This window comes from Centropristis striata, chromosome 20, assembly GCF_030273125.1.
Source record: "Centropristis striata isolate RG_2023a ecotype Rhode Island chromosome 20, C.striata_1.0, whole genome shotgun sequence".
Taxonomy (NCBI): domain Eukaryota; kingdom Metazoa; phylum Chordata; class Actinopteri; order Perciformes; family Serranidae; genus Centropristis; species Centropristis striata.
In genome coordinates, this window is record NC_081536.1 from 34,968,121 (window position 1) to 34,994,753 (window position 26,633).

General features: G+C 41.2%; 1 protein-coding gene across 2 annotated transcripts in view; it reads right to left on the minus strand.

Moving 5' to 3' along the window:
* Window positions 1–2,338: 2,338 nt before the first annotated feature.
* Window positions 2,339–26,633, minus strand: part of LOC131993793 (NLR family CARD domain-containing protein 3-like) — a 33,292-nt gene continuing 8,997 nt past the window's right edge. For both annotated transcript variants that reach the window (XM_059359830.1, XM_059359831.1), the window contains 6 exons: window positions 23,367–23,651; window positions 21,125–22,886; window positions 20,860–21,033; window positions 17,995–18,156; window positions 5,135–5,181; window positions 2,339–3,742 (listed from right to left, as the gene is read on the minus strand). In XM_059359830.1, the coding sequence (XP_059215813.1) occupies window positions 3,126–3,742; window positions 5,135–5,181; window positions 17,995–18,156; window positions 20,860–21,033; window positions 21,125–22,886; window positions 23,367–23,643 (3,039 nt within the window). In that variant the 5' untranslated portion in view covers window positions 23,644–23,651 and the 3' untranslated portion in view covers window positions 2,339–3,125. The remainder of the gene's footprint in view (window positions 3,743–5,134; window positions 5,182–17,994; window positions 18,157–20,859; window positions 21,034–21,124; window positions 22,887–23,366; window positions 23,652–26,633) is intronic.

The window sequence follows — 26,633 nt, forward strand, 5'->3', positions numbered from 1 at the left end:
ATTCTCACACTGATATTATTGTTATTATTATTATTATTATTATTATTATTATTATTGTTTTATATTACTTGTAAAGGGGACACACCAGAGGAAGGGGAGTCCATGTAGTTTAAGCATCTTTATGAACCAGATATCTCAACACATACACAATATGTGTTATTATACAGTGTTTAGTGAATGTAGTCTGGTGTATGAAGATAACGGCAGAAAAGAGATATTATAAATATCAGAACATGCTAACAACTGGCTGACTAGCTACTAACTAGCTAACATGCTAACACCTGGCTAACAACTAGCTACAAACAAGCTAACATGCTAACAACTGGCTACGAAACAAGCTAACAACAAGCTACAAACAAGCTAACATGCTAACAACTGGCTACTAAACAAGCTAACAACATGCTAACAACTAGCTAATAACAAGCTAACAACTGCTAACACCTGGCTAACAACTAGCTACAAACAAGCTAACAAGCTACAAACAAGGTAAGATGCTATCAACTGGCTACAAACAAGCTAACAACTAGCTAATAACAAGCTAACAACTGGCTAACACCTGGCTAACAACAAGCTAACAACATGCTAACAACAAGCTACAAACAAGCAAACAACATGCTAACAATTGTTAATAAGCTATAAAGATGCTAACATTTGGCTAACAACAAGCTGTTAACAAGCTAAACACATACAAAATGTCAATAAAAGAAATCCTAAGTCAATCATATTCTTTTCTTCAAATATATATTTTTGTGAATGTGAGAGGGGAAAATAAATGATGACTAGAGCTGCAACAATTATTCAATTAATGGAACAATAATTGATTATTAAATTAATCCTCAACTATTTTGATAATAGAATAATTGGTTTGAGCAGTTTTTTAAAGACAATAAGTCCAAATTCTCTGATTTCAGCTTCTTCAATGTGAATATTTCTGGTTTCTTTGTTGCTTTATGACAATAAACTGAATATCTCTTTGGTTTGTGGACAAAACAAGAGATTTGAGGACGTCATCTTGTGGTTTGGAGACACTCATTGATATTTTTATACATTTTATTCACCAAACAGCTAATCGATTAATTGTTTCAATAATCAACAGACTAATTAATAATGATAATAATCGTTAGTTGCAACTCTAATGATAACAGAACTCATAATAACCTGATGGACCCCCAGACCTGGACCTGCTGAGAGTCTTTGTGTAAATATTAATATTAATATGACAGTGGGAGGTGAATGAATGCTCCTCTGGACAGAAACACACGTTGAGATGTTTAGTTGGTGTTTCAGCCGGATTCAAACCCGAACCGCCCGCTCACGAGGACTGAGCCTCTTGGGAATGTGCTCTACCAGGTGTGCCACCAGAGACGCCCATCTTTTTTGGGTCATATTACATCTTATTGGTATAATTTTACATCTTTTATGGGTAATTTTACATCTTTTTGGGGTAATTTTACATCTTTTTGGGGTAATTTTACATCTTTGGTATCATTTTTGGTATAATTTTACATCTTTATTTCACATTTTTTGGGGGGGTCATTTTACATAATTTTTGGGTGTAATTTTACATCTTTTTGGGGATGTCCAACCTGGCTCCAACCACAGAACCAGCTCTGTAGACCAGAACCAGCTCTTTAGACCAGAACCAGCTCTTTAGACTAGAACCAGCTCTGTAGACTAGAACCAGCTCTGTAGACCAGAACCAGTTCTTTAGACCAGAACCAGCTCTTTAGACTAGAACCAGCTCTGTAGACCAGAACCAGCTCTGTAGACCAGAACCAGCTCTTTAGACTAGAACCAGCTCTGTAGACCAGAACCAGCTCTGTAGACCAGAACCAGGTCTTTAGACCAGAACCAGCTCTGTAGACCAGTCTGATCATCTACCACCACAGACTGATAAAACATCTGCAGCATCACATGTCCAGAGATCTGAGCTGAGAGAAGAAAGAGAGGCTCCGCCCCTTTTAGTAGAGAGCGTCTGTGTTTAGGGACCAGTCCAACTTATTATCCAGGTAAACACCTGGATACTTAGAACTTGGCACCACCTCCATGTCCACCACCAGGTATTCACTGGCTGAAGGGCTGAACACCCTGAAGAGTCAGCGGCTGGTTCTCACCGGGGAGAAACCGTTCAGCTGCTCCGCCTGCCGCCGCCGCCAGGAGCCTCCGAGAGCTCAGCTGTGTCCCGCACGCTGACGGCTCGCAGAGCTCCGGGACAAACAAACTAGTTCATAGTTCAACATTTTACAACAGTTTCATCTGACAGAAACTTTAAATGATCTCAACATTTATTCTGCAGGAAATCTGAGATGTTTGGATGAAATATGTGAAAATATTGAGATTCCAATAAAAGAAGTTTTTATTCAGTTTGACAGTTTAACGTTATTGTGATTTTTATTAGAGCAGCAAAGTAACTGAGTACATTTACTCTCCTGTAGTCACAGTATTTAATACTCCATTACATTTATCTGGCAGCTTTAGTTACTTTACAGATTATTCAAACTAAATATAGTCAATAATAATCATAATAAAGTTATTATTACAGGTTAATCCAGCAGCAGTTTAGAAAGGCATTACATTATTTTACCAGCTGCAACATTTGGAAAGTAACTAAGTCCATGAAATCAACTATACGTCAGTAATAGTGTTAATAGGAAAAAATAATAGTAAAAAGAATGAAAATCTACAGAGTAAAAAACAGGTAAAATATGTGAAGTTATTATACAAGAGGGTTAGTTTTATCAATAAAACATCTGGGAAATGGCAGGAAAATAAAAAAATATAAACAAAAACTGGAAAATATCAGAAAACTGTCAGATAAATATAAGAAAAAAATGGAAACTGAATATAAACTGATCAGGGTCTGACGAGAATAATAATAATAATAATAATAAAAAGAAATCAAAGAGAGAAAACATCTGCTGCCCACATGATCTGATCCTGAAGTAGAAAAATGATTTACACAGAGCAGAGAGGAGAGGACAGGAGAGGCTGTTTACACAGAGCAGAGAGGAGAGGACAGGAGAGGCTGTTTACACAGAGCTGAGAGGAGAGGACAGGAGAGGAAACAAGGCTACAGTGAGTTAAATGTAAAAAGAGCAAAAAACAGGAGGAGACAGTCTGTCCTCTCACAGACGACACAGAGACACTGAGGAGGAACCAGGATAAAACAGAGACTCATAGCCAATCCCAAACCCAAATCCAGGATAAAGAGGTTCAGTGAACGTGGTGTTGACGGTCTGGATGTGGATCAGAGAGCCAGAGGAGACTCTGTAGAAGGACAGAATGCCAGCAGGACAGTCCACATACACTCCTACTCTACCAGAGGAGGAGGAGGAGGAGAAGGAGGAGGAGGAGGGGAAGAAGGAGGAGGAGGAGGAGAAGGAGGAGGAGGAGGGGGAGGAGGAGGAGGATGTTTCTCTATAATTGTGCCTGACAGTGTAACCATCATCAGAGCACCACAGACTCCAGGACTGATCATTGCTTCCAAACACACAGTCCTCATAGTTTCCTCTCCGTCTGATTCCTCTGTAACTCACTGACATATGAACCCCTCCGCTCCACTGGACCTCCCAGTAACAGCGACCAGTCAGACCATCTCTACACAGCAGCTGAGGCATCCAGTCAAACCTGTCTGGATGATCAGGGTACGGCTGATCCTCCTCATGTATCAGCGTCCTGTTGTTGTCAGACAGTTTGATCCTCCTGCCGACTGTGTTTGTGTCGACTGTGAGTTCACAACGATCTGATGGAGAAAAAGACCAGCAGCAGTTAGAACCTGATGACAGCAGAGCAACATCACGCTGATGTTATCCATCAAACATTCAGCAGCAACTGATGGACACAAAGAGACACCTCCTGTCCCCTATAGATCTCCTGTCCCCTATAGATCTCCTATCTCCTATAGATCTCCTGTCCCCTATAGATCTCCTGTCTCCTATAGATCTCCTGTGCCCTATAGATCTCCTGTCTCCTATAGATCTCCTGTCCCCTATAGATCTCCTGTCTCCTATAGATCTCCTGTGCCCTATAGATCTCCTGTCTCCTATAGATCTCCTATCTCCTATAGATCTCCTGTCCCCTATAGATCTCCTGTCCCCTATAGATCTCCTATCTCCTATAGATCTCCTGTCCCCTATAGATCTCCTGTCTCCTATAGATCTCCTGTCCCCTATAGATCTCCTGTCTCCTATAGATCTCCTGACCCCTATAGATCTCCTGTCCCCTATAGATCTCCTGTCCCCTATAGATCTCCTGTCTCCTATAGACCTCCTGTCCCCTATAGACCCCCTGTCCCCTATAGATCTCCTGTCCCTTATAGACCTCCTGTCCCCTATAGATCTCCTGTCCCCTATAGACCTCCTGTCCCCTATAGACCTCCTGTCCCCTATAGATCTCCTGTCCCCTATAGACCTCCTGTCCCCTATAGATCTCCTGTCCCCTATAGACCTCCTGTCCCCTATAGATCTCCTGTCCCCTATAGATCTCCTGTCCTCTATAGATCTCCTGTCTCCTATAGATCTCCTGTCCCCCTATAGATTTCCTGTCCCCTATAGATCTCCTGTCCCCTATAGATCTCCTGTCCCCTATAGATCTCCTGTCTCCTATAGATCTCCTGTCCCCCTATAGATCTCCTGTCCCCTATAGACCTCCTGTCCCCTATAGACCTCCTGTCCCCTATAGATCTCCTGTCCCCTATAGACCTCCTGTCCCCTATAGATCTCCTGTCCCCTATAGATCTTCTGTCTCCTATAGATCTCCTGTCCCCTATAGATCTCCTGTCCCCTATAGATCTCCTGTCTCCTATAGATCTCCTGTCCCCTATAGATCTCCTGTCCCCCTATAGATCTCCTGTCCCCTATAGATCTCCTGTCCCCTATAGAGCTCCTGTCTCCTATAGATCTCCTGTCCCCTATAGATCTCCTGTCCCCTATAGATCTCCTGTCCCCTACAGATCTCCTGTCACCTAGTGATCTCCTGTCTCCTATAGATCTCCTATCTCCTATAGAGCTCCTGTCCCCTATAGATCTCCTGTCCCCTATAGATCTGCTGTCCCCTATAGATCTCCTGTCCCCTATAGATCTCCTGTCCCCTATAGATCTCCTGTGTATGTGTTGTGATGTATAAACACACTTACACTTCCTCAGACCTGATGTCATCCAGTGGACTCCAGCAGGCTCCGCCCTGAAAGGAGGACGCCGTTATTCTCATTATACATTTATTATTATACTACTGTCTGACAACAGTGTCCCCTGTCTGTCTGTCAAGAGTGTCCCCTGTCTGTCCATTAGGGTTGTCAAAAGTATTGATACTTTTTTAGAGTATCGATACTCAAACGTATCCGGTTACGATACTCATTTTCAAAAGTATCGATACCGAAGCAGAGAAAAGTCGACCTGCAACCAAACAGCAACACACACAGCCGACTCTACCGTCTATGTTTGACCAACAACGAAAATATGATGCCATGTCCCCAGAAGCTAGAGTACAGAATAGAGGACAATGCACTTTCTAAATCAGAATCAGAATCAGAATCCCCTTTATTGTCATTGCTCAGAGTACAAGTACTAAGTACAGCGAAATGATCCATCAACCCGTCCAGAAGAACACTCACAAACAATATGACAGAGGTGAACAGGACCTGTGTGATTGAATAATTCTGTGCACTTTTCAGTTTCAGACTTTTTTTGTAACAGGTGCAGCTGCTGAGAATACAGCATAAGCATTTCAACAATGTAATGTTCATGTTTACTGGTTTGGCATTAGGGCCTCGGGGCAATCTCACCAGCACTGGTCCCTACAGCAATATCTGTAGGGACCAGTGCTGCACTACTGTTATACTGTGGATTTCTTCTTCTTCCTCTTCCGGACGCAATTTCGTCCCGCTACTAGTCCTACAACTCGAAGAGTTGCAGGACAAATTATATATCAAAACGTGCGGTTTGATCGGGATCGGTGTGCTATTACTTTTCTCTACAGAATACGAATACGAAAAACTGCCCCAAATTTTGTATTGAAATGAATGGGACGGCTGAAAAAAAATGAGGGAAAAAGAACAATAATTGGAGATTTTTAAACGTCTACTTCTCCGGCATAATTTCACCTAGAGACTCCATTTAAACTTTAAACAGTAGACACAAGTCTTGTGTATCGGTGTATTAATCCACGTTTCGATACGTCATATAGTTTTTTATCAATCCCTGTTCAATGACCATGATCATTTTTGGAGAAATTCTGAGATTATAATGGGTGTGTATTGCACATAATGTTCGTGTCACAGTGTGTGACATCATCACCAGAGTGTAGAGGGAGAGAAAAAACTGTCAAAAAATAAATTTGAAAACTGCGCTCCAGGCCGCAAATTCCACTCTACAGAAATAATTTATACATAGAAACGTAGGAAAATTAGTCTTCTCCCTCACAATCCTCTGGTAAAGCTGTCAGAGTTATAGTTTGGGGGTAGGACGCACAGATGATCCACCAACACCACCAACAGCCTCATTGGCTCCCATATTAAAAACGCAGGAAGATTTCTGTTGAAAAGCATATTTAACAGTTTTTCAGATCGCTCTAACAAAGCTATTTTTTCATTTTTCTTAAAACAAACATATGTAGACGTTCAGGAAGAACTCAGGACGCTCAAAGTGAAGTCGGATCAATGATAGGTATTATGGTTTTGCCAACAATGCTTTCTGTTCGAGGCCAGAAATTCCAGTCTGTCCACCTCTGGCTGCTGTCACTGTGCTGGAACATTCTACAGCGGCAGTTAATTCTGTTGATTGCTCTGCTCTGATTGGTCGACCACAAAGTCTTTGATCCTTTGATGTGATTATAGTTACAGATACACGCACACACACATGCGCGTAAGCGCGCATACTCCTCCAGATACACATGCTTCACACACACACACACACACACACACACACACACACACACACACACACACACACACACACATGCTTCACACACACACACACACACATGCTTCACACACACACACACACACATGCTTCACACACACACACACACATGCTTCTCTCTCTCACACACACACACACACACACATGCTTCACACACACACACACACATTTTGAGGTTAAAGGTCATAGGTTGCTGTATAAATAAATACTTGTAAAGGAATGCTTGTTGTAGGTGTGCTCCTTGTATATTATATAGTATCAAAACATTACTAGTATTAATTGTTTGAAACCTCTGAAGAATCTCATCATAGTGCACACACACCGGCAGTAGCCCCCGTGGCCCTTTCACTATTTACCCAGAGGAAATTTTCTAGTTCTAATTGTTATTGTTTATTGTATTTATTTATTTTGTGCATTACCTCAGACCTGAAGCTTGTTATCATAGTTGCAGTTTCTTTTAGCACAACTGGTTTTATTATAAATATTTAACCTGTGGTTCTGTTAATTTTGTGTTGCTCTATTGCGCTATTATGTTGCATTTGTCTTGTTTTTTTTCCCCCTACTATATTTATTGTCTTTTTCTCATAATACAATGTCCCATCAATGAAACATTCAATAACAACTTAACAGTTTGGGACTGGAAATACTTATATTGCATAAACACACACACACACACACACGACTTGCACCAATATCAGATAGGATTAACATAAAATAAAAATAAAACTGTTCCCCTTCATTGTTCACAGTCGCCTCTCAGGTAAAGCCTACTATTCCAGCTTTCATGATAATCATGTATGATTCCCAAAGCTGAACAAAGTCTTTCTGTTTGCCCTTAGCAATGTAAGTTAGTCTTTCGAGTCCAATGCAGTCCAAAAGCTCCCTCATCCACATTCTCAATGATGGAGCGTCCATACTCCTCCAACATAATGCAATAGCTCTCCTGGCCTGAAGTAGTCCAAAGTCCAGAAGTTTAGTCTGTTTCCGTGTTTGTATGAAGTCCTTCGGATATATTCCAAGCACGCAAAGTTTAACATTTAAAGGAATCGTGGTATTAAACATCTTTGACAAAAATTTTATAACATTCTTCCAGAAGTTTTGAATCTTTAGACATTCCCATAGACAGTGGAGTAAAGTACCTTTCTCATTTAAACATTTAGTACAGACATCTGGAGTATTAGCAGACATATGATGGAGCTTGACAGGAGTTATGTACATTCTCATTAACCACTTATACTGAAGTAATTGAAACCTTGTGTTTATTGTCTGTTTTTGCGCTTTTAAACAAGCATCGTTCCAATCCGTCTCATCTATTTCTTCTTGTAAATCTGTTTTCCAGGCGTTTAACTTATCTGATGTTGATTCAGAGCTATATGTGACCAATAAGTTGTAATATTTAGATACATGTCCCCTCCCTTCTAAATTCACCAATGTTGTTTCTTCAAGTTTTGATAGAGGTGGTATACGTGTTATCTGTTTATATTTCGATGACATGTAGCTTTTTAATTGTAAATATTTGAACAGGTGCTTAGTTGATCAAAAGAAAGCAAAACTCCGTCTTTGTAAAGATCCATCATTTTCTGAATACCCTTCATGTTCCATGACCGAAACCCTCCATCCTTTTTACCAGGTGCAAACTGTTCATTACCCCAGATAGGAGTATATTGAGACAATGCAGGCATATCACCTATATGTTTATGTGCAGCATGCCAGACCAAAATCGTGTTTTTGAGAAAGGGATTTTTCGTATGCTTTTTTAACTTCTTAATATCCGAATGGTAGATCTGGCATAGACTCCTGTTCGATGCTTACCCAGGCTGGGGCGGCTGCTGTACAGAAATAGTATGACGCTGAGGTCAGTTGGGCAGCCATATAATACCACTCAAGATTGGGGAGTCGAAGCCCCCCTCTCTCATAAGGCAGATATAAAAGCTTGAGGCGGAGCCTGGCTTTCCTGTCGTTCCATATGAATCGTGAAAACAGTTTATCGATTTTATTGCAAAACAAGCTTGGTAATGGTAATGGGAGTGTTTGGAAATAATATAAACATTTTGGTAAAATAGTAATTTTTATTAAATCTATTCGTCCAACCATAAATATAGGCAAGGTGGACCAGCGATTCAGTGTTTCAGTTTTTCCGTCTAACAAGGGATCATAATTTGCTGGGAATATTTTACTGAGTTCAGGAGTAATTTTAACACCCAAGTACTTAAATCCTTCAGTGGCTGTTACAAATTGAGTATTTATGATGGGATTATGTCTTTCATCCTCATTAAGAAACATTAATACTGATTTAGAAATATTAATTTTATAACCAGAGAACTCCCCGAAATTTTCAATTAATCTCATCAGGTTGGGAATACTATTTTCTAACTTTGTCAAAAAAAATATGATGTCATCCGCATATAAAGAGATGCAATGGTCTATCCCCCCAATTGTAATGCCTGTTAAACCCGTATGTGCTCTCACAGCTATGGCTAGAGGTTCAATTGAGAAAAAGGGCAGCCCTGTCGGGTGGATCTCTGTAGACTAAAGGGTTTTGAAATGGTATTATTGGTTAGGATCTCAACAGTTGGATTTGTGTACAATAGTTGAATCCATTTGAGAAAAGTTCCGCCCAGCCCAAATCTTGGAAGTATTTCAAAAAGGTAGCCCCATTCTATCCTATCAAATGCTTGAGATGCATCTACTGATAGCATTGCCGTGTCTTTTGCATTATGTTTCTCATGTAGTATATTCAAGACTCTTCTAATATTATGATAACCTTGCCTTTTTTGCACAAAGCCTTGTTGATCATCAACAACCAGCTGAGGGAGATATTCATCTAATCTTCTAGAAAGTGCCTTACAAAGTATCTTCGTGTCACAACCCATTAAACTAATTGGTCTGTAAGACGAGCATTCAGCTGGGGGTTTATTTGGTTTTAATATTAGGGTTATTATTGCTAATCTTAGTGAATCTGGAAGCACTCCTACAGTAAGTGATTCTTCATACATGTCTAAAAGTGGCTTTATTAGTTGTTTTTTAAATATTTTATAAAACTCTATTGGTAACCCGTCTGGTCCGGGTGCCTTACCGCTATTAATATCCCCTATAGCCTCACAGAGTTCTTTTGTTGTTAATGGAAGATCTAGCGTTATCTTTTCATCGTCTGATATAGTCCGAAATTGCAACTGATTAAGAAATGAATTCTGAGCCTTTTTATTTTCTGTATATTCTGATTTGTATAGCAATTTGTAAAAGCCCCTAAAATTATTATTTATCTCCAATGGATCCATAGTCATGTCACCAGATACTGACTTTATACAGTTAATCGTTCTTTCAGCTTGCATTTTCTTGATTCTCCAGGCCAATAATTTACCTGCTTTTTCCCCTTGGTCATAATATTTTTGTATTGTCCACATTAAACTTTCAGTTGTTAATTTGTCATAATTAGCTCTCAAAATGGATAGATTATGTAATTTTTCATGGTCATTATTCTTATAAATTTCAGTCTCTGCTTCTTTAATTTGGTTTTCTAGTGTTTGGAATTCTTGGTTTTCCTGTTTGGTTTTAGAACTTGTGTAACTAATAATTTCTCCCCTTATATAGGCTTTGAATGCCTCCCATCTAATACTGACCGTAGTTTCATCTGTATTAAGTTCAAAATAATTAGTAATACATCTTTCCACATATTTAACAAAAGCTGGATCCTGTAGTAGATAAACTTGTAACCTCCATCTTGGGCAATGCTCAGACCTCCCTAGGTAGATCTCCATAGATACTGCTGCATGGTCACTGATTACGATACTATTGTACCAACATTTTTTAACCTTAGACAATAGTTCCACTGAAATTACATTACATTACATGTCATTTAGCAGACGCTTTTGTCCAAAGCGACTTACAATAAGTGCATTCAACCCGATGGTACTAGACATAGACCACAGAAATCGAGTAAGTACATAACTTTAAGAGCTAACTGTCATCGCTAAAGGAGTGCTATATGTTAAAGAAGAAAAGAAGAAGAACATTTTTTTAAAAATATATATATGTGTTAGGTGACCATGGCTTAACCGAGGTATTGTTGGAAGAGGTAGGTCTTCAGCCTGCGGCGGAAGATGTCCAGGCTGTCTGAGGTCCTGATGTCGGTGGGGAGCTCGTTCCACCATTTGGGAGCCAAGACAGAGAAAAGTCTGGAGGAGGTTTTGAGGCGAGTTGACCCACGCAGGGTGGGAGTCGCCAGCTGTTTGGCTGATGCAGAGCGGAGAGGACGGGCAGGGGTGTAGAGTTTGACAAGGTCCTGGATGTAAGTAGGACCTGAACCGTTAGCAGCAGAGTACGCCAGAGCTAGAGTCTTGAAGCGTATCAGCCACCGGTAGCCAGTGGAGGGAGCGGAGGAGGGGTGTTGTGTTGAAAATTTGGGAAGATTGAAGACCAATCGAGCAGCTGCATTCTGGATGAGTTGTAGAGGTCGGATGGCTTTGGCAGGCAGACCTGCCATGAGGGAGTTGCAGTAGTCCAGGCATGAGATGACCAGTGCCTGGACCAGGACCTGGACCAGGACCTGGACCAGGACCAGGACCAGGACCTGAGCTGCCTTCTGGGTGAGAAACGGGCGGATTCTCCTGATGTTATGCAGTAAAAATCTGCAGGATCTGGTAGTGGCGGTGATGTTTGTGGAGAGGGACAGTTGGTTGTCAAGAGTTACGCCAAGGTTTTTGGCGGTTTCTGTGGAGACAACCACTGTGTTCTGGACAGTGATGTGGAGGTCAGAGGTCAGAGCCCTTCCCTGGGAGGTAGAGTAGCTCAGTCTTTCCCCAAATTAAAAAGTAATCGATGCGTGAGTGAGTTTTTTCTATGTGTTTGAGTAGCAAGAATATTCCCTTTTGTCTGGGTTCTGTGTCCTCCAAATTTCGACTAATTTTAAATCGTTCATACAATTAATCAGTGTTTTTCTAGTTTGTACATGTGTTGTGTCAGTTTGGGTGGATCTATCCAACACTGGGTCGAGGGCGCAATTAAAATCTCCTCCAATAATATAAAATCCCTCCAAGGCAGACACAGTGAGAAATAATCTTTCAAAAAATGATGAATTGTCCTCGTTTGGCCCATAGATATTTATGAGATTTAGTTTTTGTGACAAAATATTGCCTTGAATAATAATGTATCTTCCAGATACTATTATATACTATAATATGACTATTATAGGAAGCGTGAAACACTTGACCTGACAACCGTTTATTCAGATGTGTATGTCCGAGGCAATGAAGTGTGATTCTTGTAGGAAGACTATTTCAGATTAAAGATATTTTATCCTGCTCAGTACTTGTTTCAATTTGGCCAGTTTTCTCATTCCCCGAACATTCCAGCTTGTAATTTTAATATCCAAATTATTTACTTGTTTTGTTTTCTCCATATATGATAATCTCGGCATAGTGTATGCTAATGAAAATGTAAACTTAAAAAAAATAAAAATGATGCAAGCACGCATGCACACATACACCCCCCCCGGCCACACGCACAAACACACACACACACACAGTACTTCGAACAGTCCCACCCTCAACCCCAGCATTTCCCCAACTGAAATGCAAACCTTCCCCTTGAGTAGAAATGTTGCGAGACGCTGATCCTCAATACTTGAGGAGCAACAAATCAGCATAAGGTAACCTAAGTCCTCGACAAAAACAATCAATGCCCCTAAACCGTGCACTCTAAACTTGGTATAGTAATTTTCCCTTTTTAGTATGTAAGATTTGACCATGTTAAAACAAAACAATATCTATTGGTCCAGAACAATATCCACTGGTCTTATAAAACATAAACTGCAAAAAAAAAAAAAAAAAAAGTAGGTAGTCAACCCCAAATAAGTGTGTACACACTGAACAAAATTACATTTCAATTTTAAAGATGAAAGTCATGTAACGTTATTCATAACTTAACTCACAACAACAAAAGCTTACTTCGGAATTATCTGGGCTCTCTTCTGTTGTATATCCTGATGATCAGCTGTAGCCTACGGCTGATCAGCTGTTTTCTCCGGTGGAGTCCCAGGTTTGTGTGGCTGTGGAAACACCTGTCAGCAGCGTGTCATGTGTAAATTACTTGATGCTTTCGTGAAATTGTTCAGCTTCCCGCGGTGTTGAGAAAAGGTGAATCTTGCCGCCGTGTAGCACTCTAAGCCTGCAGGGGTTGTGTTGAAATCCACGGAAGGCGTTGATGTTAACAAACAGCTTCGTAACTGGGTTAAATCTGCGTCGGATCCGAACAGTCTCTGCCAACAGATCCTGGGCGAATGATATCTTGTCTCCCTCATGTGTGATGTTTCACTGCTTTGATTCGCGAAAGACAAGCTCCTTCTCCTGGAACTTTAAAGTGGAAATGAAGCAGTCAACCAAGTTACCCTTATTTACTAGATTGAGACCTATTCTTATCAATAGTTATACAACAAACGTGAAAAATATAAACAAATTAAAGAAAAACGGAGTGCCGTTTTATATTTCGTGGCACGGGCGCCGCCATCTTGCGGTACAATATCCCGTGACGTCACGGGGTTGGTTGGCTTCGCGGTCCGCATCACACAGAGAGATAACAGGAGAGATAACAGAGGGAACGATGGAGACTGGTGAGCCAAAGGAGATGAGAAGACAGAAGGGAGGACACTACTGTATTGTACTGGGGTGTAAAATGAGTTTTACAAGGTTAAGGCCGAAGAATAGGCCGACAAAACAGTCCATTTTCACAAACTTTGGAGAGCAGTACTGCTGCGCTGACTGGCGGTGAACTTAGAAACAGCCAGAGCAGCTCCAGGCTTTAGTCTGCTGGTCCAGCAGACCACTAGCTTGCCAAACTCAAAACTCTTCTGCTCTATGCAATCTTCCTCCAGAAAATGCTAACTACAGACGCTGGAGTGTTTTTAATTTCACCGCCGTTATAACCGGAGCTCTACTGACAGCACAACACTCTAACAGTACAGCGGCATCAATCCACCGCAGAGACAGACAGGCAGTGAGACAGGTCAAGTTAAGTCAGCAGGTATTAAGTCATCAACTATGTCCATACTCCAAAACAAACCATATACACAAACACAATAATTGAAACGCAGCTGTCCGACTCTGTCCCTCTGTGAGCCTCTTATTAAACACCTTTCACCTCAAACAGCAGCCCTCATAAATACCCTCACCACTCTGAGCCTAAACATGAACACATCTGCAGCTCAGCATTGGTCTGAAATTACTGTCAAAAATTAAAAAGTAACCACAACAATAAATGAAAACACCTGTCTTAAAACCCAAATAATTCCACATCAACATCAATTAATTCCTTGGCCAGAGGAGCTCATCACAGCTGATGCAAACCTCTAAAGAAATTATTATTTTTAGTTATTATTTCTTACCGTGACTCCACATCAGTCAGTCGGGTTATCCTACATTCCGCGACCTCCCTCACCACATCTTGCAGGCTATATTCTTGTGATGCGTGCAGTTTACAGGCACTATTCCTTTACTTGGCCTAACTGCTTCAAATGCGTCTCCATGTGTAGTGGCAGATTAAAAAAAAATTAAAAAAGCTTCACCAACACGAACCAACATAATGCACAATCATTTACTTTTGGAAAAATATTTTACTCAACAGAAGTATTGACAGTCGCACGCTAAAAAAAAACAAAAACACTTGAGGCTGACCTGAGGTCACATGGGTTCCTTTGACCCTTGAACCCCGCGTTCCGTTAAGACCCGCCCTATTCAGCCTCTGATTGGCTCTGACTCTGACAGCTCAACAACATCAACCAATAGTAGCGCCAGTAAACCAAGTATATTATATTAATCAACATGGCGAGTTTTCAGTATTTGAGCCTAGTCCAACTTTTGTATTTGAGATTCTATCATAATGAGTTTCTATAACTATTACTAGCAACTTTTACATCACCTAGTAAAAAAACAAAAACAAAGTGAAGAGCAGAATACAAACCATTAATAAAACATTATACAGAACTTAATGCAGATGGAAAATGTTTGAAAAAAATTGAATAGAGATATAACCATAACTATGCTACACTATGTGCTGTATACAGTGCACAATGATGGTAATATGTTATACACTGTACATAAGTGAAGTCAGGTGGTTATTGCTAATATAGTAAGGTGCATGATTGTCCATAGATGTTAGAAGTAACGGCATATTGATACTTTTGATAGTCACAGAAGAATAATACCCTGGCTTCTAAAAGAATGTGACATTAACATCATTATGTTCAACATCCCTCAGAAGCACACATTTATCATATGATGACAACACACCAAATAAAGGTAATTTTAGTGATTCAACCAGCACTGGTTAAACTAAAACAACAATTACCCACTACTGTAACAAAATGGAGGAAACATTGGACAGTTTTTATGCATGGTTATTGTAATAAATAAAATCACAACAAAGTGCAGAAAAATATTACAGTAAACCATATTTAATGGCAATCACTTTCATGCAACATTCATAAATCCTCATAAGCATACTCAAATCCATGATATACCAGGGGGGGAAACAGCTCTGATGGAGTGGATGACAGGCTGGAATCAGGATCCTGTTCTTCTTAACTGTCTTGTTAACTGTCTGTACGCAGTCAACCTAAAGAGACTGATAAAAATTTGTATTGGTTAGATTAGTTTTACCACATGTATTCATACATATCAACTCTAGAACTGCTAGTCATGCTGTCTCAAATGATTACATTCATGAAATAGTTGTTTGTAGTTGTGCAACAAGCTAATTTAAGGTTAATTTATAGGGGGGCAGTCCCTGTATATGGTGCTCTGTACCGTCTATGCTCTGTACCTAACGTTAGTTGGTGCTGTTACCACAGATGTTCCTGCCCCCTCCACTCCTCATAACGTGCTGGCCGATACAAGATAAACAAACAAGCCAAACAATGCTTCATGTGTCATCATACTGTCACCCAGACTTCTCACACATGTTTTGCATCACACTCTTTCGTCCACAAGAAAATTATTATTGCAACCTAGTTGGCCATTTGATGTCATTGTTAGCTAACGCTAATGTTAGCTGGTAATTAGCGATTACCGTTAGCATGAAGCGACATAAACTAAAACGTTTTCGTCTGATAACTATTGAAAATGGAAACATTGTTCGCATCTTCTCCATCACATTCCTGTGTCACTATAGCGTTTATTTATTATATTTTACATTAAACCACCAGCGATTACTGAAGTTAATTAGCTTGACCTAGTTACCTGCTGTTGACAGGACGCTCCGGTGTCTCCGCTCGGATATTTTTCAGCTCGGACATCTTTCAGCTCGGACGTCCTTCAGGGACAGCACGGCCACCTCCCGGCACAGTACTCCAAATGTGCGAACATTTGTTACACATGCTTCACCACGCATGGCATGGTCCAGGTCAGCCTCCTGACCGCAGACAGACTCAGGACACACCGACACCAGGTGCTGCCGACTCGCTCCGCCCCCCAGACGAGCTCCGGCTCCACATCCTCCTCCTCTCTCCGGACCACCGCTCCAGTCTCAGCCGTATTGGCTCGAAAGCCTCGGCAATGGGTTTGAGATGTTCACTCAGCCTTTCTACTTCATCTCCATCCATTGTGGTTCTCTTCTTAAATTAATTACGGACGTAGGTGCAGTGTAGTGTAGCTGGTAATACCTATGGATTGAACCGCGCCGAGAGAACCAACCAACCCCGTGACGTAGGCATTGACGTCACTCCAAAATGGCGGCGCGCTGTCGAGCTAGCTAGGTTAAATTACGATATTAAATTGGTAATTTCTCACGTTTTATCTACTTTTATTTTATTTTTAAATTAGCAGGATGCTTTTTCGTGAATATTTGAGTGATACAAGTGCCAATTAATGCACGCTTCACTTCCACTTTAAGAAGCGAATGAGGATCACTCTGTTTTGGATGGGCTTCCCAGACGCCAGTGTGCGATGGACCCGCTCCAGAGTAAGCTGTCTGTCGGGGTTTAGCCCCAGCCATCGTGGCAGCATGTTATTGATAAAGACAAAGAGTGATTTTTGGCCCTCGGCTCCCTCTCGTATGCCATAGAGCCGGAGGTTTTTTCTTCTGCCCTGGTTCTCTAAGTCGTCTACTTTGGATTCCAGGTAAGTGATCCGCTTGGTGGCAGAGTGTAGTGTGGCGCCTGTTTCGTCAAGTGTATCTTCTGCATCCCGTATGCGGCGTTCAGCTTCGTCGATACGCGATGTATTGGAGGAAAAATCTCGCGTCACTTCTGTCACCCTGCACTCCAATGCTGCCATTGAGTTCGCCATGCCAGTCAGACGGGTGTCAATATTGTCCAACTTTGCACCGAAGTCTGCCCGGAGCGCTTTTAGCTCGCTAAAAACTTCAGCTATATATTAGCCATATGGCTAGCTTTAGCTTCTGTGTCGCTCGTTGGATCTGGCGGAGTTGTTTTAGTACCAGTTTTGCGTCCCCGAGTGAAAATATCACACTGTGTGGTTGCAGTAGTTTTTGACATGTCAACGCCGAAGTTCTATTGTAAGAAGTTAGCAGTTTATATTAGGTTTTTAACTAAACCGTGCACGGTTGTTTGGAGCGTTCTCACTAAGCTGCCATCTTGGTTCTGCCCCTGCATTTTTCATGTTAATAAAAATATTTCTGTTAAATTTTGGGGTCTTTGTTTTTATCCTTGTGGTATTGAATGTTTTCCTGATTATCGGTATTGAGTTGAAAATTTTAGTATCGTGACAACCCTACTGTCCATAGTGTCCACTCTGTCTCCACAATGTCCACTCTGTCTGTCCTACCTGAGAGTGTCCCCACTGTCTGTCCTACCTGAGTGTCCCCTCTGTCCGTCCTACTTGACAGTGTCCTCTCTGTCTATCCTACCTGAGTGTCCCCTCTGTCCGTCCTACCTGAGTGTCCCCTATGTTTGTCTTACCTGAGAGTGTCCCCTCTGTCCATCCTACTTGACAGTGTCCTCTCTGTCTGTCCTACCTGAGAGTATTCAGTCAGTCTGTCCTACCTGAGAGTGGCCCCTCTGTCTGTCCTAACTGAGAGTGTCCTCTCCGTCTGTCCTACCTGAGAGTGTCCTCTCTGTCTGTCTTACCTGAGAGTGTCCAGTCTGCAGCGTGGATCCTCCAGCAGCTTCCGTCCTGAGTCTCCTGGATGGTTGTAGCTCAGGTCCAGGACTCTCAGGTGGGAGGGGTTGGATCTCAGAGCTGAGGCCAGAGAAGCACAGCCGTCCTCTGAGACCAGACAGCCGGAAAGACTGAACACACAGAACAACACGTCCTGTTATCTATGAAGTCCATATGAAGTCCATCAACAGAGAGAAAAACATGAACAACAACAACATGCTGGCGGAAAGAGAAAGAAACTAAAAACATCTTCATGTCACAAGTTTATCCATCAATGATATCCATTCATAAATAATATACATTGGCTGAATAAAATGCTGAATCCTTACCTGAGAGTTCCCAGTTTACATTGAGCATTTAACAGTTGTGGGTTGAGTACGCCCCCAACACCCTTCCCAGCTTAGCAACTGGTCTCTTAGCCTTCCAGTGTTCCCAGGGTCCCAACCCCCATCCTTCCCACAACCCAGTGAGGCGATCTCAGTAAAAGTTGGGACGTTGTGTGAAACATAAATATTATATCAGCCTATTAACCCTTAAAGACCGAGACAGCCGCCGGCGGCTAACAATAGCTCTCGTTCTAAAACGTTTAATAACTTCTGAACTGTTAATCCTATCCATATGATTTTTTAAAAAGTATGTTAAAGTGGACATTTTCAGCTTTTCAGTGATATCACATTTGTCTCATTTGGCCCTGCAGGGGCTGTGTAGTAACCATGGTTACGCCATCATATTCTGCAGCATTGCTTCGTCAAGAAAACCACGTAGTTTCATCCTCTGAGCCAATTGCAGATGTTATGTGAGTTTAGTCCCACCCTGTTTCTTAATTGGTTAAAAATGTAAATGTCCCAGGCACGTACTCCACCAATCGATGTGTGTTTTTGGAAATTTCAATAGACTGGCAGCCAGTCACTGGCTAGACACGGGGTAAACAAACCACGAAAACAACAAACAAATTATACGTATAAATAATAGTTTTCCACAACATTGCAAAACAAAACATGACAAAGAGACTGCATACAACTGAGGAGGCGTTGGAACATTTTCTTTCAAACGAGTTGTTAGGCGCCGGCGACGGAGACGGAGCAGAGGTGTCACCGGAGTAACCGGAGTCTGACGCTGATACATGTTGTAGCAAGGAGGAATACAGCAACGGTAACCCTACTATTTCTTTTCAGTAATAATAAAAACGTTGCAAGTAAACTGTTATGTGTAATGATTTATCAGACTTGCCTTTTATGCAGTTTGTCATAGGGTTGCTCATTTTAGATACACTTTACAGCAATTCAGGTGCTGATACCACAAATTTAGCAAACATACTAACATAACATAACATTACCATAATAATGTTTGCAGGAGGAGTATGTGTCTGATCTGATAGAAAACTGTGTTTGTCTATGTGCGAATGTAGGGTAGGTTTATAAACCCACTGGAGAAATCAATGCAGAAATTAAAATAAATATGTACTAATTTATTTATGCATATTTTCTTCATTATCTTATTTTTATTCACGTAAATCAGAGTGAGGCCATGGTCCCTATCAGCATCCGTCCTGCAGACACTGAGGAAGGTCCAGTCTTGGAGCACCGGGTCCAAGTTGGTGCACAAGTTGGCCAACAAAAACTACAGGACTCCAATTGCTAATACTACTAATTTGTATATAGTTTGTGAAGGTTATTTGAACTATGTTCTATGCACTCAGATCATTTCTATTGTTTGTTCATTTGCACTCAGTATATTTCCAAATTTGTACAAAGAATATTTCTCATTTTGTGTATAGTTTCTGAAGATCATTTGTCCCTTGTTTCATTTGCACAGATATATTTATTCTCATTTTGTTTTTGGTCTCAGCAGCATCACATTAAAGCCTTGTCTCTGTCTACAGACAGCAGCTCCTGCTGATCTGAACTCCTTTGTTCAGGTCCACAAACCCTCCCGTCCACTACGCTCTTCCAGTGAAAGACGTCTGGCTCCTCCTCTACGTCTCAAACCAGACTCTTCTCCTCTGTAGAGCCCGTATAGGTGGTGGAACCAACTTCCAAACTCCATCTGATCAATGAGTCCTGATCAATCTTTAAGGAGAGACTGAAGACCAACTCTTAACTGAACACCTTCACTCTGGATCTACACAGATAAAAATTAATTAATCAAAAAAAAACTGTTGGCACTGTCTGCTCACACTACCTAAAAGCACTGACGTCCTAATGGACTCAATTTAACCCACGGCACTGACTCACGTGTTGTTTCTTGACATCATCTTTGTTTGTGTTGTATTAACTCTCAAATGTATGTCGCTTATAAATAATAAAAGTTAGCTGAATGACATTAGAGAATTGTAGAATAAATGCAAAGAGAAACAAAAACATGTTCTTCTGCTGTGGTTGAAACACAACCAGGAACACGCAAAAGGTACTTTTTGAGTTTAGTTCCTGAATTATTTCCTCTGGTTTCATAGTTCCAAGATCTTTCTGGTCAAAAAGGGGTTCAGGAAATTAAGATGAGAGAAGCTGTTTAGGTTACAGAGTGTAGCCAGGAAGCTAATCTCTGAATGTTATTTATATATATTTACACTCATAATATAAGTGTAAATATTCTTTGCAGTGGGTCGCTTTTCTCTTTTTTCTCTTTCTCCTGGCAGGCAATTAAGACCCTCTCCATAAAAAAACCACATTTTTAAGAAAACAAAACCATTGCTGTGTGTGTGTGTGTGTGTGTGTGTGTGTGTGTGTGTGTATCAACACTGGGGATTTAAAGGTCGTCTTCTTTGTGACACTCTGCATGGAGCTGAAAGTTTAAAGCAACATTTCAAATAATTTAAGACAAACTAATCATCTGACCTGAGAGTTCCCAGTTTACAATGAGGACTCTTCAGTCCAGGAGACAGCCTCTTCACTCCTGAATCCTGCAGGTCGTTGTTACTCAGGTCCAGCTCTCTCAGACTGGAGGACTGGGAGCTGAGGACTGAGGACAGAGCTCCACAGCTTCTCTCTGACAGGTTACAGCCACTGAGACTGGAGACACAATAACAAAGAAAGGTGTAAGTTAAAAAGAGAGCAAAGTATTAAAGTTAAGGCACATGAATCCAACTACTTCTGTACTCACAGAGCTTTGTTGGAGGCTTTGACCACTGGCAGCAGCCTCAGAAGAGCCTCCTCTGAAGCAAAGTATTTCTTCAGGTCAAACACATCCAGATCTGTTTCTGATGACAGTAAGATGAAGACCAGAGCTGACCAGCGAGCAGGAGACAGTTTATCTGTGGAGAGACTTCCTGATCTCAGGAACTGTTGGATCTCCTCCACTAGAAAACGATCATTCAGTTCATTCAGACAGTGGAACAGGTTGATGCTTCTCTCTGCAGACAGATCCTCACTGATCTTCTTCTTGATGTATTTGACTGTTTCCTGATTGGTCTGTGAGCTACTTCCTGTCTGTGTCAGCAGACCTCGTAGGAGATTCTGATTGGTCTCCAGAGAAAGACCCAGGAGGAAGCGGAGGAACAAGTCCAGGTGTCCATTTGGACTCTTTAAGGCCTTGTCCACAGCACTCTGGTAGAGACTCGTCTCTTTTGGTTCCTCTGCCATCAGATTGACTCCAGAGTTGATGAAGGTCAGATGGACATGAAGAGCAGCCAGAAACTCCTGAACACTCAGATGGACGAAGCAGAACACCCTGACCTGGTACAGTCCTCTCTCCTCTCTAAAGACCTGTGTGAACACTCCTGAGTATACTGAAGCTGCTGTGATATCGAAGCCACACTCTGTCAGGTCTGAGTCATAGAAGATCAGGTTTCCTTTCTGCAGCTGATCAAAAGCCAGTTTTCCCAGAGACTCAATCATCTTCCTGCTCTCTGGACTCCAGTGTGGATCTGTCCCAGCTCCTCCATCATACTTGATGTTCTTCACTTTGGACTGAACCACCAGGAAGTGGATGTACATCTCAGTCAGGGTCTTGGGCAGCTCTCCTCCCTCTCTGGTTTCCATCAGCTCCTCCAGAACTCCAGCAGAGATCCAGCAGAAGACTGGGATGTGGCACATGATGTAGAGGCTTCGTGTTGTCTTGATGTGGGAGATGATTCTGCTGGCCTGCTCCTCTTCTCTGAATCTCTTCCTGAAGTACACCTCCTTCTGAGGGTCAGTGAACCCTCGTACCTCTGTCACCATATCAACACAGTCAGCAGGGATCTGATTGGCTGCTGCAGGTCGTGTGGTTATCCAGAGGCGAGCAGAGGGAAGCAGTTTCCCCCTGATGAGGTTTGTCAGCAGCACATCCACTGAGGTGGACTCTGTGACATCAGTCAGGGTCTCAGTGTTGTTGAAGTCCAGGGGAACTCGAAACTCATCCAGACCGTCAAAGATCAACACAACGTGGAACTCTTCAAACCTGCAGATTCCTGCTTCTTTGGTTTCAGTAAAGAAGTGATGAACAAGTTCCACCAAGCTGAACTTTTTCTCTTTCAGCACATTCAGCTCTCTGAAGGTGAATGGAAATATGAACATTATGTCCTGGTTGGTTTTGTCTTCAGCCCAGTCCAGAGTGAACTTCTGTGTTAAGACTGTTTTCCCAATGCCAGCCACTCCCTTTGTCAGCACTGTTCTGATTGGTTTATTTCTTCCAGGTGGGGTTTTAAAGATGTCTTCTAGTCTGATTCTTGTTTCTGGTCTGTCTGGTTTCCTGGATGCTGTTTCAATCTGTCTGACCTCATGTTCCTTATTGACCTCTGCAGTCCCTCCCTCTGTGATGTAGATCTCTGTGTAGATCTGATTCAGAAAGGTCTGTTTTCCTGCTTTAGCGATCCCCTCAAACACACACTCAAACTTCTTTTTTAAATTGGATTTGAGTTTTGGCTGGCACCGAGGAAGAATCTCTGAATGAAGAGAACAAAGAAACCAATGAGAGTTTGTTACAGTGAATGTGAGTCATGAATTTGTTGTCTAACAAGTGTACACATTTCTTTATGTGTGAAATCTGTTCAGCTTGATTAATAACTACAGTAGTTCCTGAAAAGATGGTCTCCAGAGAAACCAGACGGTGTTCGAGTCCTATCGAGGGAAGTAATGTTGGCCAAGAAAAACTTACAGTGACTCTAGTGTGTGCCCATCTTAACCAGCTGGAAGCAACTAAAAACAGAATTGTCTGCCTCAGGTTCATCATTTTTGTTCTCTGAGAGACTTTCATTTTATTTCTCTGCTGGATGTGTTTTTGGGCGCTTGTTCTATAATCCATAGTGCAACAAGACATGAAATGTCTATATTTGTAGATCAGAGAGAGTTTGTTAAAGTCTCTGTAACCTACAACTTCAACCTTTTTACATCCATCTTTATAATGAATAATGATTCTGACTTACCTTTGAGTTTGAAGCAGGTTTCTGGTAATTTCTCCACTAGTTCATTCTGATTCATCGTCGCTAAAACTGTTCTGGCCACGTCAGTCGCTTTTTCACTGTAGAACCTAAACATCTCATCCACGGTTTCCATCCGGTTTGCATTCTCCATTTGACTCTTTGGGATTTCTGGGTGGCCATCTAGCTCCCCCTGCTGCTGCAGGTACCACTTGAATTCTTCAAAGTCCTTATCTCCCAAATCTTTTAAAGTTCTTAAGAGGACCCCTCGAGGTGTCGTCATTTTTCTCCCTGCAAAGATCCAAAAGATACCAAGAGGAAATAGTTACTTTTAAAATAAAGACTTCATTATGAGAAAGATGGTTCCATTAGTTTTAGGCAGCGGCGTATCATCAGGAGAGACAAACAAACAAAGTCAAGAGACAGTTAGTAAGGATGCTCAGCTACCTGTAACTGACAGACAGACATTTTGTTTGGGGCTCCCCAGAGTCGAGGATCACTTCTGGTTTTCAGTACAAGCTGATCAACATTGATTTGGAAATCTGTTCTCACAAATGACTCATTTAGGAACATGGATAACTAAACCAAGAGTACAGATTCTTAAAATATAGATTTGGTTAAACAATCCAGGCAAAGAAATTCAGTGCCAAAAAAATATTGCCAGCTATTGTGATAATTAATGAATGGTTAAGTACATTTTTACATGCAAAATATGAGTACTCTGTTTTGAGGGCTAAAACATGGAGAATTCCTTTGTTTCTCTGTTTTTTATAATTTAAACTGAATATCAATGTTTTGGGCTGAAAAAACATTTAAAGACATCACATGGACTTTGACAAATTTGACTTTTTTTCATTTTATTTACATCATAACATTAATAATGTGGATTTTTTTTTTAAATCTTAATTTGTTTATATTATCTTAGGGAAAATAAAATAAAAACATTACTACAGTGTTGGGAATAGCAGGAGCAGGTTTGATATTGGCAAATATTAAATATTAAAATTAATATTTAATAATAATATTTAACAGTAATAATTATTCATGTTAAGTAAATTATTAATATCGGGGCACCACCCTGTGAACAGGGACCAATAACCAAACTGTGAAAAATAGTCTCATAAAGGGGTGTTCACTACTAAGAAATATCAATATTCTAAAATATTAATAATTATGATAGGAACATTGAAAGGTGAAATTCAAGCACTGACCTTCACAACCAGCTGTTATTACAACACTCATGCAAACAATCACAAACAAATGCTCTTTAAATCCAAAAACAAGTTTATTTTACTTAAGCAAAATAGATTAAACCAATAAAACTTAAATCAATCAACTTATTTATATTCTAAACTACGAATCACATCTATTAAAAATGGTTACAACAGCAAAACCAGGCTTCAAGCACTCAGATTATGTGTGTGTGTGTGTGTGTGTGTGTGTGTGTGTGTGTGTGTGTGTGTGTGAGAGAGAGAGAGGAGGAGCCAGATGGCGAGAGCCAAAATGGCGGACGTATTCCTGAGAATGACGTCACAGCCGGCGACAGGCTCGGGAGGTCTCAAGGGAGAGAGAAGGGGAGGAGACAGTAACAAGAGCCAAAATGGCGGCTAGGCTCAAGCAGTCTCAGAGAGGGGTGTGCTACACGCTTTGGCCACACGGCGTCGTGGTACTGAACCACCTCGACCCACGTGATGCGGACTTTAAGCGTTGGCACGTATACACTGTTACAACGGCGTGCAACAGTGGGTGTAAATGTAAATGTGTGTGTACGAGCTAGGGGTGGGCGATATGGCCCTAAAAGAATATCACGATATTTCAGAGTATTATCGCGATAACGATATTCTTGACGATATCAAAAATACTGAAAAATATATAGAAAATTATTTTGTAGTCCATATAAATAAATAAAAATTGTACAACAAAATAAAAATCAATCATAAATCTAAATGTAGTGTAAATTGCAAATCTCAACAGTTGCCAAATACAAAAAAATCACTTACTTGAGTATTAGTGAATAATAATAAAAAATAACCTTCTAGGGGGTCTGGGGGCTCCCCTGGGAGAAAATTTTGTACATTTTATAGTACAATGTGATCAATCTCGTCCACTTTGAGAGCTAAATGTGAGCAAACACCTCACAAACACATCATTGCCTGTTTTAATTAATTATTGTAAAGGAGAATAAAGGTTCTTCTATGTTTTATTTAAGGCATCTTATTTTGACAGTCTTCTTGTAATTTCTGTGGTGGATTCTGTGCTCTTATTTTGAAAGCTGCATTTGTGAAGCGACAGGAACTAATAGTAGCTTTTTGTGATTAAAACAACTTTAATTGTTAGCTAATGTTAGCTCGCGGCTAACGAACGGCACAATGCAACAGTGTGTTTGGACCTCTGACAAGACATGTTGACAATATTTAGATCGGCTCACGCACACGCAGACGCACAGAGAGAGAGAGAGGGGACGGGACTGATACATTACAGACAGGTAGGTGCTTGTTTTGAAGCGCAGTGGGAGGGCAGCTCGGTATATTCAGTGCGTGTGTGAATGCGTGCGCATGTCTCGGAGGAGGACAGAGAGGTGGGTCGGGGTTTTGACTGACGGGTGACAGACCCTGCTGAGCAGAGACACAACGCAAAATAACTTTATGTTATGAATAGTGTAGATATACTTTCAGTACCTTGAAATGTGACGTTAGAGCAGCACAAGAGTCTCTGGCGGGCCGCCAAGGTCTAGGTAATTAATAGGAAATGCTTACGCCACTTTGTCAAGAAGTAGGTCATGTTGCCAATATCGTGATATGCATTTTTTTTACCCATAAAAAAAATATACCGGTATTATCGTGAACAATACGATATGGCACACCCCTAGTACGAGCGTTAGTAAGAGAAGAAGGAAGAGATCGCCTTTTATCACGTGGAACACGGCGAGTGAGCGTGCTACCGACAGCCGCCTCACAGATTGTTTCACTGATAAAATACGAGTTATTGTCTCTGCGAGCGGTGATTTAACAACACGCCAGTGACCACCACCGTAGTACACAGATCAATATTCTGTGCGATCGCACAGACACAGTCAAAACAGTACAGGTATACAGGTATAAGCAACACACAAGGTAATTAGGACTCGGAGGTCCGTTAACTTATACCAACAGCACAAATGGTCTATTAATTAAAATAAACCTATACTCTGCCCAGACAAAGAGAGCCTCTTACTTGAATCGCGCTTGTAGCGATTTGAAGTTGAGATTGCTGGCAGGTCCGTTATGCGCGCGT